The sequence below is a fragment of the Kalmanozyma brasiliensis genome, assembly GCF_000497045.1.
Source record: "Kalmanozyma brasiliensis GHG001 unplaced genomic scaffold PSEUBRA_SCAF9, whole genome shotgun sequence".
Taxonomy (NCBI): Eukaryota; Fungi; Basidiomycota; class Ustilaginomycetes; order Ustilaginales; genus Kalmanozyma; species Kalmanozyma brasiliensis.
In genome coordinates, this window is record NW_015961992.1 from 133716 (window position 1) to 151212 (window position 17497).

At 56.8% G+C, this 17497-nt stretch overlaps 5 protein-coding genes and 1 non-coding gene across 6 annotated transcripts; 3 read left to right on the forward strand and 3 right to left on the reverse strand.

Annotated features, from left to right (window-relative positions):
* Window positions 1-352: 352 nt before the first annotated feature.
* PSEUBRA_006250 (Cytochrome b-c1 complex subunit 8) lies at window positions 353-1197 on the forward strand (the record flags this gene model as incomplete). The annotated part of the gene is made up of 2 exons (XM_016439581.1): window positions 353-403; window positions 943-1197. 2 exons carry the CDS (start codon window positions 353-355, stop codon window positions 1195-1197), a joined length of 306 nt encoding a protein of 101 aa, XP_016289497.1.
* A 2894-nt stretch (window positions 1198-4091) lies between these two features.
* Window positions 4092-6200, reverse strand: PSEUBRA_006251 (uncharacterized protein; the record flags this gene model as incomplete). The annotated part of the gene is made up of 1 exon (XM_016439593.2): window positions 4092-6200. One exon carries the CDS (start codon window positions 6198-6200, stop codon window positions 4092-4094), a length of 2109 nt encoding a protein of 702 aa, XP_016289498.2.
* A 1121-nt stretch (window positions 6201-7321) lies between these two features.
* PSEUBRA_006252 (Alcohol dehydrogenase, iron-type) lies at window positions 7322-8575 on the reverse strand (the record flags this gene model as incomplete). The annotated part of the gene is made up of 1 exon (XM_016439587.1): window positions 7322-8575. One exon carries the CDS (start codon window positions 8573-8575, stop codon window positions 7322-7324), a length of 1254 nt encoding a protein of 417 aa, XP_016289499.1.
* Window positions 8576-9083: 508 nt separating this feature from the next.
* PSEUBRA_006540 lies at window positions 9084-9186 on the forward strand. Its single transcript has 2 exons — window positions 9084-9120; window positions 9152-9186. It is a non-coding gene; the product is annotated as a tRNA-Glu (tRNA).
* Window positions 9187-10788: 1602 nt separating this feature from the next.
* PSEUBRA_006253 (WD40 repeat) lies at window positions 10789-12711 on the reverse strand (the record flags this gene model as incomplete). Its single annotated transcript, XM_016439595.2, has 1 exon — window positions 10789-12711. The coding sequence occupies one exon, from the start codon at window positions 12709-12711 to the stop codon at window positions 10789-10791; it is 1923 nt and encodes a 640-aa protein (XP_016289500.2).
* A 4208-nt stretch (window positions 12712-16919) lies between these two features.
* On the forward strand, window positions 16920-17330 carry PSEUBRA_006254 (Histone core; the record flags this gene model as incomplete). The annotated part of the gene is made up of 1 exon (XM_016439583.1): window positions 16920-17330. One exon carries the CDS (start codon window positions 16920-16922, stop codon window positions 17328-17330), a length of 411 nt encoding a protein of 136 aa, XP_016289501.1.
* Between the last annotated feature and the right edge of the window lie 167 nt (window positions 17331-17497).

The window sequence follows — 17497 nt, forward strand, 5'->3', positions numbered from 1 at the left end:
ATGCAAATGTCTATTCTCCCCTTTCGCTGTGTTGGTGAGGTGTTCAGCGTGAGCTAGCATCGCGTTTGCTTGTTAGGACGGATCGCCGGCCTGAAGCTGTTAGACCTTAGCCAGACCGACTTCTATGAATTTCTTTCGTACGTGAGCCGACGCCAAATTTCCACGCTTACAAATGGCAGCCTCTGGCGGTTGTCGGATTCGTTCGGAAAAATGCAGCTGGGGCTGGGGCGGACACTCGGTTCCGTCTGTGAGAGCTGCGAAGAAAGCGCAATCGCGGTTTGGCTATCATCGTTGACAACACCATCTTACACTACACCGACCCACATCCACACGGTAGTAACGACAAGCAACCATGCGCGCTTCTCAGGTCTCCTACTCGGGCATGCCCACGGGCAAGAAATACGTAAGTGTTGGACGAGCAGGGGAAGACATGCAGGATTAGGAAGCTTGGATCAGGAAGGGATCGCAGGGAGATCGTCGATGGTGGACGCATATGGCTCGCTCATTTGCGAGGCGAGGAGGAAGCTGATCTACACGGACGTAAGAGGGTGCAATGTGGATCATCAAATGGCAAGGTTGGGTCGGATCTGCTTGTGTTGACAGGAAGCGGTCAGGCTGGTGCCCTATTAAGAGGATCGCATCTGACGTACGAGCAATGATGACTGACGACTTGATCATCTTCTTTTCTCCTACACCCTCTTCACCGTCAACCTGGCTGTGGATGCAACACTTCCGCTCGACTCAACTCATGCGCCTTTGGACCAACTTCGCCCTCTCGCAACCGGCTTTGCTCGATCTGTTTGCGATGCCTCGCCGACAACTCGCACACACACGCAATGGCTCGACTTGCTCTCACTGCGACCTCGTCTTCATCGCCCGCTGCCGCACGCCAATCGTCACCACTCCGCATTCTCACTCGGCGATTCTTGACACCACGAACAGATGGGCTGGTGGGGCGACATGGGCGGTCCAACCCAACGCGGCATCGTCAGCTACTCGGTCTCGCCCTTCCAGCAGAACGCGATGCGCGGCGCGCTCCACTCGTACCTCTTCTACGGCTTCAAGCGCATCATGCAGCAGGCCCCCTACTTTGCCTTGCCCTTCGGCGTCGGTTACGGCTTGATCGCCTGGGCTAAGGGCAAGAACGCCTACTACAACTCCAAAGCCGGCCACCTCGAACACGGTCACGACGAGTAAAGGCGTCGAGTAAATTGCATTGATCCTCCTTCCCCTTTGTGTGTGCAAGATGTGTGTGCGGGATCAGCTGTTGTGCGGATGTGGTTGGTGTCGAGCTGACGTTGCGGGAGTGGTGCAGTCTGCGCCTGTTTCCCAAGCCGACTGCTGAGGGCTGCGTTGCGGACACGGGGTCTGACAAAGCTTCGGCCTCGCAGTCGCTGGAGACAATATCCGCATGGATGCAAATCCTCGTGTCGCCGCCAGTCTGGGCTGCGTTGTCGCGCTGCAGAGATCCATCGGCTACATCGGTCGGGTTCGGCAGCCATGAACGTGTTGGCGCTATTGACATTGCTGCTATCGACCGCTTCAGCCGTGCCTGCAGATCTTCCACCCGTCGACGCATCGTTCCGCGCCTTGAGCCCTTCACAAAGTCCAGCCACTCCTTATTTTTGTTCTCGTAGATGGCCCCAAAGGATCGCCCAGATGCGTCCAGCGAGTGATCGATAGTCGCTCCTTTCGTATCGCCAAAGAAGTTGAGCCCGTGTGCGGAGTGGAGATGCTCGGGGAAGTCGAAGTTGTTTTCTTCGCTCTCGCAGATGGGGCAAAGGGTGACTGGCTCGCGAAACGGCCCAAAGTGCTGAGTGCAGATATGTTTTTGCTGCCCACCCCCCATTGCGGTGTCGTAATTCTTCCCTCGGCTGAACCACGAGACTGCCCAGCTCGTCAGCGAGCTCGTTGGACTCTTCTCTGATCTCGTCCAACAAGCGACGCAGGTGCTGGGAGAGCTGGGGTCCCTGGCCGTCTTGGACTCGATCGTGCTGAGGGGCGGTTGCAAGGCGGTCTGCTGCGTGCGCCTCGATGATCGCGCCGGTGTCCGAAGGCGCTTCGACATCATCTTCTGCGTTCCACTCCGCATCTTCTTCCTCCATGTGTTCGGCCAGCTCGTCTCGCAGCTCCTGGATCGCCTGAGATGGTCCGGCCCCGACCAGCGCCCTAAGCTCGCCCCGCTCAACGTCCTCGAGAACTAGTCTGTCTAGCTCTGCCGCCAAGATTCTGCGACGAATGTTGAAAAGCCGGTCGAGGGTGGCCTTATTTTCCGCAGCAAGCTGTGTGAGGTTCTGCTCGGTAGCAGAGCCTGACGCCAGAGCAGCTTTGTAGGCGTTGTCAGCATTTTCTGCTCGGTGACAAAGCTCTTGCAGGATGGGCGAGCTCTCGACCGTCTGCGCTACCGCCAGATGGGACGATCTCTGCTTGCTGGGACGCATGAGAGATCCGGCTGGTACACGTCGAACACCATGGGCAACGATGAGAGACCTCGATTCTCTGCCTGTCATTACGAGGCCTTGAATGTCGATCGTCATGTGGCGAGAGAGGTAGACGTGCTGCGCGCTCTCGTTGTGTGGGAGGTGCCCGACTGCCATATTGCGAGAAGCACTGGGCAGGTCGGCACGGTTCAACGAGTTGATTGTGAGTCTCCGAAGCGCGTAGGGCGAGTAATCGAGAAGTCTGGCCGCCCTGGCAGCCTTTCTTGTTGCATCGTACACGCCATTTGTGCTGAGCGGCTTGTCAGGCGACACGGCTCAGACAGATATGCTTCTCAGCGTCGAAAGGCGGGGCTTGGTCGCCGTACTTGAGGGGCAGATGGATCTCTAGAGAAAGAGCCCCATAAATCTCGAGCTTTTTCTTGCTTCAAGAGATAGAAATCTGAGACTTGCTTGCGGTGATCTGTGTCGAGAAGGTCTTAGTACATTCCTTGATCGCGCAGCGCGAGCATAGCTGAGTTTGACTGTATGTGTTGCATAACTCTCTGATTCCGAGCATCGATCTTTTGCTGGGTGACTCGGCTGCCAAGCATGACCATTCGCCTTGTCTCGTCCATGGGTTAAGTGCTGCCAGATGCTTGCGACGTCATTGTGAGAGCTGATGGAGACGAGCAGAGCCAAAGCTGCGAGAGATGGTGAAGAAGATGCTTAAATTGCTTGAAGAAGCGCAGGTCGGTGCAGACGCGGCAAGGGTGGTGCAGATGAGGCTGGATTCGTTTGTAGAAGTACGCGATGGTGCAGACGAGGCGAGATCGCTTCGAGAAGGAAAGTATGGTCGGGCAAATGTGTGAATCGACTGTCCAAGTTGGCCATTCAATTCATGCTGAGGGGCAGGCCTCTATCTACATGTTCGCTTCCTTGTGCTGGAACCATCACAGGCGGTTGAGCCTTGCCGCTCCTACAAACAGTCTTATTGCCGTTCTCGTGCCTTTTCTATTCCATCTGCAGCTCAGCCCATGGATGAAGCAAGACGGGGGAAAGGTTCGCTGCTCTGATGAGAGGAGAAATCGCCTTGAACCTTGATTCTCACACTCAGGACATCCGTTGGCTCAGCCGCCTCAACACTAAGCACGGCCGCGCACTTGAATCACTTCAGACCAAGCGAAGGCGCTGTGATTCAGCAGGATCAGTTTGGAAAGTGATGCGGGCCTGCCGTCGCCAGAGTCGCCTTCGTCGCAGTTTTCCCAGCTTTTCCATCCCATCACATCTTGATTCAAGGTTACACGCTCGCTTCTCGGTGCAGGTCCGATTTGAAGGCTGTGAGGCGAGCTGATCATAAGCAAGGTCGCGAGCTGTCAGTGAGCTGATCGTGGATCAAGTTCAAGCGAGAATCGCCTGACACCTGGATGTCTCGTCACGTCATCCTTCTCACGATTTGAATTACCCGCAAGTAACTTAAAGGCATAGTAGCGTTGGCCGAGAATATCGCAGAGCTCGGCAACGAGCCCGAACAAGCTCAGAACTCAGAGCTCGGAAACGAGCTCTATAGACAAGCTGCGTGTCAAAGACCTCGATAAGCTCATTGTGTAGACTAGGTCAGACTCGGCCTTTGGTGTCATCATGGCAATGCAATTGTTCCTTTCCTCTATGCGTCTACACGTCTCCATGACCGGTCTGAGAGCCTCGCCACTGCACGGCAGGCACCGGCGGAATCTTGCTGGCCGAGCTAGCGGAAGCCCGCCTGTTCTCGTTGACGTGAATGATAACGGATCGACGGCTCTTCTTGCTGCTCTTGGAGTTGTTTCGTGAGACCAACGAGGCGTCCTGTTCGATCATTTTGGAGCCGCTTGCTGACGGTGCAGTCGCAGAGTGGCCTGTCGATGATGTTGGTCCGTGAATTGGGAAGGCGTGCTGGGCAGCTCTGCTACCGGCGTTCGCCGTGGTACTGTTTGACGGGACCGGTGGCACAGCGGACGCATCAATCGATTCGACCTTGGTGACTTGCGAAGCCCTCGTCGTCCTGCCATCGTCCCCATTGCTATTCGTTCCTGCGCCTAGCGACTGCTTAGATCCACCAACGACTTGCGTTCCCAACGACACCTTCTCGTTCTCCGTTGCCGCTTCTGTAGTGTTCTGTGACGTCGCTCCTGCGGCAGCCCCTGTCTTGGGCGGAGCTTCAGTCGCCGTCTTTGCAGACGACCCGAATCCATGTGTGACCCTCGCCCCCGAATCCGGCACCCTGTAGAAACCCTTCTCCTGCTCCGCCGCCGCTCTTTCCCTCTTCCTCTTCTGCCCGTGCCGCGACCTTGGCGGGTGCCAGGGCGAGTTGTTGAACGGCAGCCTTTCCGGCCCAATGATGGGCGGCTCGAGGAACGCGTTCGCGTACAACCAGTTCTCCGGGTACCTCCTGCCCCCGACATTGTTAATGATCATCGCCCAACCAATGACGATGAGCGAGCCAAAGATGACGATTGGCACCAACCACCAGGCGAGGTCGTGCGTTTCTTGATTCGTCACCGCCAGGATTGCTATTGCTGCACCTGGTGGATGCGTAAAGCCGAGGATCTGCATGCCAAACAGCGCTGCTGCCACCGTCGTAGCTGCCACCGCCCAGTCGATCCCATAGACGCCCGTGACGGTGTAGTTCGTACTCTGGAAAGCTTTCGTCATGGCCACGCCGATGATGGCCGAGATGGTGTTGCCGAAGAGGATGTTTTTGGGCTGAGCGAGAGGCGTGCGGAAGGCGTAGAACGAGACGACGGCTTCGGTGGCGAAGGCACCGATGATGAGCGGCGCATTGTGCGCACGGTGGAACGGCGATCGGCTCAGCAAAGATAGCAGAGCGATGATGACCCAAGCTGCAATGACCGAGTGGATCGAGTTGACCACTTTCGCCCCAACCTGGTCGCGATACATGTGAACGAACTCGATTCTGCCCGTGTGAGGATCGCGGTACCGTGCGGTCTCGCCTGTTGAGCCGGACACGGGAAGGCCAAAGGTGAGGATCTGGCCGCAGATATGATGAAACCGACTGAATCCCGGATCATGGCGGGATAATCGTCGATCGGCCGGCGTGTGCGGATGCGACAGCGGTCGGTAGCCGATAAAGTTGGTCAGCGGGTAGAGCGCATCCAGCACCGGGTGCCGCTCTTCCTCGCCGTCGTTGTCGTGATCGTTGTCAGTGTTGCTGGTAGGAGGGCTAGGCGTGTGTCCGTCGAATCGCTCGCCCTTGATCTTCTTGAATGCCCTGGAGGTTTGCCCTTCATCCGAGGGCGAGCTGAGGTGGTTCAAATGCGGACTGTCGCGCTGCGTACTCCCCTCTGTGCTCGGCGAGATGTACTCGTGACCGTGTTGCGACGTCGATCCTGCAGCAACCAGCCTACTTGGCTGGACCTTCTTCTGTGACCCTCGACGAAGGATCGACCCGGTCCTGGTGGATCGCGCATCGCGCATCTCCATCTCCGGCACGTCGTGGGTCGCTGTACTGGCGCTCATTGGCTGTCCCTCTTCGTCCTCGGCGGACGCACGCGATCCGTCTGATGAGATGTTCTCGATGAATCGACCTGCTGGCGGTCTGCTCTGCGACGATTGAGGCGGCTCTATATGTGCGATTTCTGACGAAGGGCCTGGTTCAGACGAGGCCGAATCTCGAGGTATGGCAGGCGAGGCGGGCGTGCTTGGTGTCGGCTCTTCTGGTATTGTCGTCGGTGCATGCGTGGACAGCGCCTCGACCGAGTCTCTAGCTATGGTTGGCTCCGTCATGGTGGACCGACTGGCAACGAGGGCTTAGGGTGTCGAGGAGTTTTGCGGTCGAGCCGGCTCCTCTATCGGAAAGCTGTACCACGTTCGCGCTGCGTGCAGCCTCTATGCTGGCAAAGAGCAATCTACGGACGTGGTGGAAAGGTGTCGGCCCGGGCGAGAGGCTGTCTGACTAGGATGTCGTGGGTGGAGGGTGAGCGAGATGAAGGAGGCCCTCGCGCTTCCATGCTTCGAGCACCTTCGTCGGGCGATCTCAGCGGGACCGCATTCATGGACCCTTCTCATTCGGTCCTGAGCTCACTGGTCAGCGGCGACTATCTCCTCTCTTCAAGCTCCGTATCTGTGGAACTGCGTCGAGCGGGACAAGGGCTGACTTTTTCTTTTGGTGTGTAGCCGAGGCCCATTCAAGCGCACGCGAGCCGGCACCAGAGGACGGCATCTAAACGGCCTCAGCTTCACAATCGTAAGTGGGCTGGGAAGAAGTCTGAGAGTGCAAGAGCTGCTGTGGTACAATTGAAAATTGCAGAGCCGGGTAATGGTCTGCAAGGGCCGGCATCATGCTGCATTGCTTTGCAGCATACGACATCCGGCAGCGGCGTCCAAATGCATCAGGCCAGACAGGACGAACACGACACTACGGCATGGCGCAAGCCATTCGCTGCAGACGCCAACTATGAGATCACGACCACCCCTCCCGTTTGGTAAAGGATGGCTGGCTCAAAGGCTGACGTCGCTTCGTCATTGTGCGGCTCACTTTTTCGATCCCTGTGGATTTCCAACGACGGGGATTTTTCATTTGGATGAGACAGCCTACCGGCAGCGGAAGCTGATAGCCCGTTGATGCAGCATCGGCATCGCTGTTCGAAATCCAATTCGCCGGCTTCGATAGGTGACCCGCAGCTTCAGATCGGCCTCAAGCTTTGTCGCTGTTACGTCTGGTACTTGTAATCATTCACTCTGCAGTGCTCTGCGACATGCCAGCGATGAGTCTGCGAAGCACCCAAGCTAGGTCTCGTCAAGTGCCAGTCTGCGTAACGAGCGAACTCTATCCACAAATGATGATGGCGTGAGTTGAGCGAACATTGCTAACGGGCGGAGGTTGATTACAGCCGCCCCTGAGGGAGTCACTGGTACACGCTGTCCAAGATGCCCTTGACGCCTTGCCAGTACTCGCCTCCCTTCTTGTCCTCGCCCGTCACCTTAGTAGCCACGATCTCTGGCTCCTCAGGACCCAGCCCGCAGCTTTTCAGGGTCGAATGCAGCCCCAAGTCGTCCACAAGCTTCTGCACCGCGTCTCCAACCAGAGTGGCTTTCTCGCGCAGCTCCTTGAGCTGTTCATCCGTCGCATCTCCATTTGCGCCCACCGGCGTGCCCAGTGGCGCAGGACTCGAATTGTACGGAGCAGGGATGAAGGGCAGCGTATCAGCCAGATTCTGCAGATGCAGTAGCGGGGTATCCTTCCAGTTGGCCACAAATCGCACCGTTGCACCAAGCGTGATGCAGCTTGTGATGCCGTGACCGATGCCGTATGTCGCACCGAGCTTGTGTCCCAAACCGTGAGACAGGCCTAGCGCGCCCATCCGCGCTTCGGGCCAGAGCGAGTTGAAGCACGCCAACTGCAACGCCTGCCTCACTTGCACGTCCTTGGGGTCCTTCTTGGAGAGGGGGAGGTAAGTGAAGATCTCCCTCACCGCTGATTGAGCAGAGGGGCGGACAAGCGGGTGCGTGTCGGGACGGTAGAGGTATTCCACCGCATGATCGAGCGCTCGGATTCCCGTTGACAGCCACAGCCGCTCCGGGGTGTCAAGCGTGAGTTCGGCGTCGTAGATGATGGTTCGAGGCACGATGTTTTTCGTCGAAACGCCAATCTTGTGCCCCTCATCGCTCTTGAAGCCTGCATTCTGGGTAGTTTCCGCCACACTGAGCGTCGTAGGCACGGCGATAGTTGGCAAAAACAGATCGGGATGCGTGAGCGGGTTCTTAGCGCTCGCCTCACCGTGCTCCTCTGAATGCCGGTAGTAGGAGATCGCCTTAGCCGCGTCGATGGGTGAGCCACCACCAACGGCAACAATGACGTCCGCGTTGGAACGCTTGATGCGCTCGACGGCTTCGCGGATGCCGGCTACCGGCGCATGCTCGCCGATGTCGAAATAGGTTTCACCACTGTAGTACCCCTTGTCGGACAAGATGGACTGGATGCGCTCGATGACCTTGGTCTTGGTGGCGAGCGACTTGCCGGTCAGGATGAAGGCTTTCTTGTTCTTGAGGTTGAGCGCTTCGATAGCGGCGGGGAGAGAGGAGGCGATGCTGCCAGGGCCAAAGTAGACCGATTGGAGGAGGGTGTTCCGGTACACACCGGCTGCTGACGCTGCTGCCATGGTTGCTGACCCGCTGCGATTGTAGTATACAGCCTTGAAGGAGAGAATAGGGCCAATGCTCGGAGGATACACTTTGAGCTTAGAAGGATGATTGTCAAGTCGAGGGAATCAGGCTTCAGTCAGCCGGTACAAGACGGCCGAAGGGACAAGTGTCTTCCACGCGGGGTTAAGCGCCCGGGTAGAGGTGGCTCATGCGCTTGTCAGCGCTCCACATCGCTTTCCCGGCTGACGTTCCAAGCCGACACAGCCAGAAGCACATCATCGTCATATACATTGCGAGTCTCCGCATTCACCAGCGCCCAATGAAGGAAAAGCTCTCGTTCATCTTGTCGTAGTCTGTGTGAAAGCGGTGCAAAGACAAGTACTGTCGGCGAGTGGGGATCTGGCTGTTCAGCAACTTTCGGTATCCTAACCGTTGTACTAACAAGCGATGCGGCTAGTATTTTGCACAAATTTGCTGTATATATTGCGTTGCAACCCGTTACACATAAAAAAGGGAGCATTCCTGTCCCAGTTAGTACAACGGTCAGTATACGGCTTTTTCATTACATAAGCGTTATCTAAGCTTATAGAAAACAGCTGAGATCGGGGTTCGATTCCCCGGCCGGGAACACTTTTTTTCCTCGTTTTGCTGCTGCTGTCGAGCAACGGACGACCGCCTTTGGCTGGCTCTGCCAAATTGATTTTGCTGGCCGTGCAAAGACGCTACGCGGTGTCACTCATGTGAGATCAAGCCTCGTCGTTGAGCGCTACTCAGCATGCGGGAAACCCTTTTGGCAAGCTCAGCCAAATCGCTTTTGCTGGCTCTGCTTGTGACGCTAAACGTCTGTGAGCTGAGTCGTAATAGCCTTTCGAGCCTCATCAGTGAACGCTGTTCGGCGTGCTGGCGAGATGGTCCTCTCGTGCGCGCTCATCGTCGCCTTCAATTCGTTCCAGTTAGACCACTGGATTCATTGACAATGTCGACTGTGATTCTACGAGAGAGGTAGACATGCTGTGCCGCGTCGTTGTGCGGTAGGTGCCCCACGGCCATGTTGCGAGTGGCGTTGGGCACATCAGGACGATTCAGAGCGTTGATTGTGAGCCTTCGAACGGAGTAAGGCCTGAAGTCCAGAAGACCTGCCGCCCTGGCAGCCTTGACTGTGGCATAGTGGGCAGCGTTGGTATTGAGGGGCTTTTCAGGCGACGCCGTCCAGACAGTCATACCGCTTGAAGATGCGCTGCGCTCGAAGGTGCGGAAGACAAACTTGTCTTTGGCCTCAGAGAGCATCGGGATCGGGAGGAAGTCGTGGTCGAGGAAGTACGAGGCGCCTGTTGTCTGTAATGAGACAAGCCTGCTCGCCGTGCTGCACGCGGTCCTTCTTCCTGCTTGCAGTACTTCCCTTGACGTGGTCCAGGTGGACATCGCAATGAAGACGAATTGCGGCTGGGGACCGCCGGTGCTATCCTCTCTGCCTTCGTCGCCATCCTCTGGCCACAGGCTCAAGAAAAGAATTGAGGTGCCTGTATCGAAGAGCGAACTCTTCGACTGTGTCCATGAGCAAACACAATGTCGCAAGCATCTGGTAGCGGTCATCCGTCTGACGCAGCCAGCGGCATAGTCATCCTCAACAGCGGCGTCACCCAGCAGGAGATCAACGCTCAGAGGGAGTAGGTAGCGACCCATGTCAGGACCCATCCGGTCCTGCTGGCTCTCCGCAATCGAGGGGTGCACAATGACCTCGTCAGCACCAATCACCAGCCGCAGATATCAGACGTCTATCGAGTTAAGCAAGAAAAAGATCGAGCCTTCCTAGAGCTCTTCGTGTCGGAGATCTACCTCCCGGCCAGATACGGCGATCAAGACCCGCCTTTCGATGCTACCCCTTTGCTCGCAAGACCTCCATCAAACGACCTCTCTCAGGATCAGGGGTTTTGGAAGATGTTGGCTGCAGGACTCATCAATCGTCAGCGGCCGGTCGAGGTCACGAGGGAGACCAAGCAGAGCATCTGTACAGCAGGTCAAGAGCTCAGATACTGCACAATGGCGTCTCGACAACTCACGGGCATTCGCATCGACTTTGATGTGCAGAATGAATCACAAGGCTACATAGAGACCAATGCAAACGACCATCACCGGGGAAATGCAGGATCTGAAGAAAGGTATCATTGGTATACAAGTACATGCGAAATAGATAGAGCGAAACATCTTTCATGATACAGTGGTGGCCCTCTCAACGCAGCTTTGCGAAGGGATTGAAAGCATTTGCCTCGCGTCGCTTATCGCTCTGGGCTCTGTGGGAGGTGTTGAGGTCCCAGAAGCGGAGCGTCTCGTCACCGGCGCCGGTGACGATGGTATCGCCGGTTGGGCTCATCGACAGATAGAGCACTCGCATGGTATGGCCTGTCAGGGTGGCCACCTGCTGCATTGAGGGATACTTCCACACCTGGATCTGGTTCTGGATGGTGCCACCCGAGTAGCCGTGCGTGCTAATCAGCTCGTTGGCCGTCTTGCTCCACATGAGGTTGCACACCTGGCTACCGGTGTCGACTTCGTTGAGCATCTGGCCCGTGGAAGCGTTCCAGAAGCGGATCTTCATGTCGACGGTACCTCCGCCGGAGGCTAGGATGCCCTGCTGATGCGGGTTCCAAGCGATGGCCTTGACGGCTGCGGTGTGCTCGGTGAAGCGGTGAAGGGGAGCTTCGTTGAGCGCATCCCAGACGATCAGACGGTTGTCGTTGCCGCCACTCGCCAGCTGATTCGTCTCGGTGTTCCACTTGAGACCGCACACCTCCTGTCGATGTGCTCGCAATGTACGGATGTGCTGGTCTGGTGCGCGGACGTCGCGATGATAGATGACTCGGTCGCGCGAGCCGGAGGTGAGGATCACCTCGTTCCACGCCAACGAGCCGACACGTTGAGTGTGTCCACGCATGGTGCGCAGCAGCTTTTGCTTCTCCACATCCCAGATCTGAACCAAGCCCTTCTGCGTGCCGATGGCGAGATGATTGCCCGAGTTGGCCCAGTTGAGTCCCGTGACCACGTCGTTACCGTTCTCCTTCAGGTCGCACAGCTTGGTCACGGAAGAGTTGTCGGCGGACCACAGATAGACACAGGTGCCGAGCCCCACGCCAAGGACGTTCTTGCTGGACCAGTCGACGAGATTGAGGTAGAAGTCGTTGGCGAGATCGGGAGCGTCGAGGACCTTGTATGGAACCTTGCTGAGGACGCGTGCAGGCTTTCGAGGGCTGAGCAGGAGGCTGCGACTCTCGGGTTTGACGGGCGATAGACTGTAAGCGCGGTGGTTTGGCGAGTCGAGCGTTTCGACTGAATGTGATGCTAGCCCACCAAAGAGACCGCCGGTGCGAGCTCCTGTCCCGCCCAACTCGTCGTCGGCGATTCCGAAATCCACCACTCTGCCCATGCCCGAGCCGCTACGACCAGGTGTGCGACTGTGGGACGGACTGTAGCTGAAAAGGTTCCTCTTGGTGGGTGTCGCTGGGGATGCAAGGCCGGAGTGACTGGAATGACGCGTCGCTGAGGAGCCGCCGCTGGTGTGGATGGAGGAAGACGAGCTGGATGCAAAGTTGGAGAAGCCGTTGGCACGCTGGCCTCGACTTGGTGACGTGCTCAGTCCTGCTTCAGCTCCGAAGAGCTCGGATGATAGCAAAGACGAGAAGGCTTGATTTGCCTCTTCCTTCTGTGCATCTGTGTCGACAGCGATCTTACGCTTGTGCCGATGTGGTGTAGGTGGATCGTCGCCTATGAGCTGATATGCGGTATGTAGATCCGTGCCGTCTCTTTGTGGGATGTATCTGTCGACATAGCTGCTGGCGAGGAGCTTCTTGGATGGTGAGGACGACTTGATGCTGGACGAGGCAGACAACCCTGAACGGGCAGAGTCGCCCCGAGATGTGCCTGCCAGGTTGGTCAAACTTGAAGATCGATGTGAGCTCGACTTTCGTGCGCCATCCCTGGATGAGCCGGGAATGGAGATGGGAGAGGTTGAAAAGCTGGAAGGAGATCCTGCCAGAAGTCGATCGGTAGCAGAGCCGATCAGAGCGTCTGTTGTTCTGCTTTCTCGTTTCGAGGAATTCGGGGTAGAGCCACCGGAGCTCTGGCTGCGTAGCCGTCGCCCGAACTCGGTGTTGTACATGACGGGCCGTGGCCTGGTACGACCTGGGTCGTCTCTGTTGAACCTTTATCGTACTTTGATGGACGCTGGACGCTTCTCTAATCGGGTTGTCCACTCTTGTTTAGGTAGGCCGCACACGGCCCTCGAAGGTCCTGATGCTAGTCCCGGACAGATACTATGAATGTTCTGGGGCGGTGCATGCGGGATTCATCCAGCAGCTAGCGGCGATAATACGGAGACGATACTGGGGGATGGTGCTGGTGCTGTATGGCTGTGTGGGATGCTGATGCTCGCTCTGGTCAGCGATACGATCAAGTGGAGGAGAGTCGCACGACTCGCACGTTTGCGATTGAGCAAGGCCAAGCGAAGACCGAGGCGAGATGGCTGCTACGACGCTGGATGCAGATGGACGTCGCTGGGACGGTCGGGTATATAGATGAGAACGGAAGATGATAGGTGGATGAAGATGGCGATGGAGGTGATTTGGCGATGAGAATTTGGGTATGCGGTTGCTGGTTAGTGGAGCTGCTGCTGGTCATTTGTCCGGGAGACGGTGCCCTGAATCAGCCATCGGGGCCTCGATGAGAGCTGAGCTCCCTGATCCCATGGATGGATCGCTTAGGGAGGCGAGCCAGGGCGGATGGATAGATGGACCAAGCTGCCTGCTGAAGCCCTCGCTGCGTCCGTCTGGGCATCAGGCTGTGGACGCGCGCGACTCGCCTTGTTTTGGTCGACAAAATTCAAATGAAATCGAGCCAATTTCTCATAAATTGCAAACAAATCCAAGGCTCGCCCTAACATCTTTGATCCGTCGAACAAACACAGCCGCTCGGAGTGGTCCTTCTGATGGGCTAGAGACGCACGTTTGGCCTCGGTCTGGCTTGCCTGGTTTGCTGTCTTCGAGAATAGTCTTGCTCGGGGCTGATTTGCTGGCTTGAGTCAGGCTTTGCATTGAATCATTCAGTCCATGAGCGGGCTGTCCATTTTCGTGACCTCAATTTTGGTTGTGCTTTTTCGCGCGCCTGTTCCCTTTCTGCTCACATCTTGAGCTCGACAGGCATCGATTCAGTCTACCCCGAGCCCGGCATATGCCACGACCAGCCAGGAGTCTTCCCACTTGTTGATCACTTGCACGGTTTCTCGCTGAACACTCGCTGCTTGCACCAGCGGTACATAGAGTTCAGGTGATATACTGCGGTAGTGACAGCAAACAGATCAACCCCAAGTGCGCAGCGGCGAGGCACTTGAGCAGAGGCGAGGCAAAGGACCCGCGAAAGCTTTGTTTCTGAATTTCGCAGATGCAAACAGCACAGAAGCACGGAAGCGGGCTCAGCCAGCGAGAGCTTCATGCGTGCCTGGTGGAATTTCCCTGGAAATTCTGCCCACGGCGGCTCGCGAGGAGAGAAAAACCCTGCAGGAGGGCGCCAGAAATCAGATTTGGAGCAGAATGCCTTCACGTCAAGATCAGCCGATTTCATAGACTGGCCCTGCGCTCGCCGCTGGTCGCATCCATCCCTAGACGGCCATCACTTGGTTGTCGTACCATTGAGTGTTTCACAACTGTCCATATGACTGCATCTGTATCAAGTAGCAAGCTCCTGTCGTGGTTAGTGTCGCACATGCCTGCGAGTTCAAGTCGCGGAGCGTGAAGGAGGCCACTGGGGACTACACAGCACACGAACAGAGCACTGTCGCTACAGGTTGCTTTACGAGCTTGTCCTGGACGAGCCTGGAATGCGATTGTCAAAGGTGAGCCGCATCCAGTCTGAAGTCGAAAGCAAACCGAACGCACTTCAGCCGCTATCGGCCGAGGTGTCATGGTCGAGATTGGGTCCTGGCTCTATGATATGCTCGAAACGGTTGGCTTCGATTTGTTAGACCTTCTTATCACTCCGCAGGCACGCCGACGGGCGCGGCCTTTTCTGATCTGTCACGGAGTTTCTCGCTGTTTGCCAGTCAGTCAGCCAGCCGGCCAGCGCCTTGGCCCAGAAGCCCGCCCGCTTTCTGGAATTTCCGGTTGAATTTTATTTTTGAAATGGAGACTGCTCAGACGCCTGAAAGCCAATTTTATTGACTCGGCAGGGGCGGACGCGCTTGGCTGTCAGCTGGCCGGCGTGGCTTCTCGCTCACCTCGCATAGAAAGGTGAGTTTCAATGACTGCCGCCGATCTTTGGCTGGTCTGGCGGCGTGGCGCACCTTTTTTTGCGGAGCGATGACATGGATGGATGGGGGTCCCTGCATCTCGATCGACATACACTGCTCCAGTGCCCTCCCTCGCTACTGTCCGGATATTCCTATCTCATCCGTCTCCGCCAACACCTCACGCTCCTCCATCTTTGCTCCGTCCTTGCTGATGTGCGGACTTACCTTACTTACACTAAGGTTGCATCACAATCTATGCTCCATCGTCGCAAGTAGGAGCATGGAGATGGTGATGTAGGAGCCCCATGACGGGCATTTGATGTGGCGAAGTTCTGAGGACGATACTTTAGATTGAGATACGCGTTGACGTGCGAATGATCATTCTAGCTGCTCACTGCCAGCCGACCTCAAAGCGTCTTACAAGTGCCCTCACAGTGCAGAAGGCCAGTCCTTAGACTGACTATATGGCATCCAGTGGCGAGCGCTGCGCTTCCTGCTGTTGCTTTCGGCCGGCAACCGCCATGTCATTGTGCTAAATCGAAGGCGGTCTCGATGCCCGCTCTTTGATAGCGCCCCTCCATCAAACAACTCCTTTCAGTCTCTGCAGTCTCTGACCACCTGTACTGAACGATCCAGAAGAGACCCTCGCACCATGAATGGCAGCGAGGCTATCGAGACGGTCGACGAGGAGAGCCTCTACTATCGAGCATCACCCACCGAAACCGAATTCGAACAAGCCAGCTGGCGCGACATTAGAGGGTCTTTTTCCTCTTGACAAAGAGACTTCGCTTTGGTTTCCACGCCAACGATCCATGCGCCCGCCTCGCTCGGCCAATCTGCTCGCCTTACAACCTCAAATCGGACCCACGCCCCGCCTCACACGCTTGGCCAAAGTCGAATCTAGCCCATTTTCCTCTCCCTCGCCTCTTTCCGAAATCGGTCATGATGCTCAATCACGCCCTCAGCCTCGAGTCTCACCCGCCATCGCATCATCCGACCACACAAGCGCACACACGCTCACGCATCAACCCAAATCAACAACACACTCAACATCGATCCCGACCGTCCCCCCCTTTCTCCTTGCCTCGTCGATTCAACTTTGGAATCGCCATCGCATGACAATAAACCACCCTTTTCGCACCTCATCCGCTGCCCCGTTCGCCTCTTGACACGCCGCGCCACCTCTCCTTTTCCCTCTTGTCTTGCTGCGCATTCTCCGCTTCGGTTTCACCCCTCACAGAACCCTGCTTCCACCGTCTTTGACCTCGAAATCACGTATAAAGACACCCCCTCCCTCAATTCCTCCCGCGATCCCCCTTTTCTCTTCCCAACCATCACCTCAAGTCAAACTGAACGTATGTATCCGCCATTCATCGCATCTTCTCATCCTGCGATTGGCTTGTTCAGCGCAATCCAGAGAGACCAGCTCTCTCTTGCTAGACTCAGCTTCTGACTCGTATTCGTCTCTCTTTCTCTCTCTCCTTATGCCTTCTCCTTGACTATGTCTTGATATGCTGTTGATATGGTGCTTCGATGGTCCTTGTTTTGATCTTGGGCTCTGCTGCTGCGCTTTTCGTCGCTGACTCGCCCTCGCCCTCCGACCTGACACCGCCTCTCGCCCTCTCCGCCCTGCCTCGCCTCGGCCCGCGTTCTATTTTCTAATCTCGCCCGCCCGCCCTTTCTCGACCATTTTCCTCGAATTTCCCGTACTCCTCTCGTGCCCGCTTGCCTGCCTTCCCTTCCTCTGCTCATGTGCCCCGCCACCGTTCGCGACCCCTCCTCGTATCGTCATCATCATCTGCCCTTGGTGTCACTGGCTTTTCCCTATTTTCGGATCCGACCTTGACCCTGACCCGCCATTTTGGTGATCCATCCGCTGCTGCTGCGCATTGTTCATTCCGCACTCCGCACTTGACCCCTCCTCCTCATCACCACCATCTGGGATCGCCATCACCGTCGACACCATCACCAATCGTCGTTGACACCGTCTCCTCACATCGTCATCACCATCATCATCGACACCGTCATCACCACTTCACCCGCACCACTGCTCGTCGTCACCACCATCAACTCGTCTCCACAGCAAGATGGCTCGTACCAAGCAGACAGCCCGAAAGTCCACGGGTGGCAAGGCCCCCCGTAAGCAGCTCGCCACCAAGGCAGCTCGCAAGTCCGCCCCCGCTGCCGGTGGTGTCAAGAAGCCTCACCGATACAAGCCCGGTACCGTTGCTCTTCGTGAGATTCGTCGCTACCAGAAGTCGACCGAGCTCCTCATCCGAAAGCTCCCCTTCCAGCGTCTCGTCCGTGAGATCGCCCAGGACTTCAAGACCGACCTGCGATTCCAGTCGTCCGCCATCGGCGCTCTCCAGGAGGCCGCCGAGGCTTACCTCGTCTCGCTCTTCGAGGACACCAACCTGGCTGCCATCCACGCCAAGCGTGTCACCATCCAGCCCAAGGACATCGCCCTTGCCCGCCGTCTCCGCGGCGAGCGATCCTAATTGCACCATCGCTTTGCGCTAGCGTCTGACTGACGGTCCGCAGATGTCCTCTGCTCCGTCGTTCCGCTCTTTCGTAAAGATGTACCATTAGTCGATCGTCGTTGTCTCTTGTCCGTTGTCAGTTCTCCATGTCTCGCAATGTCCCTCTATTTCGCATCGCTCGTTCG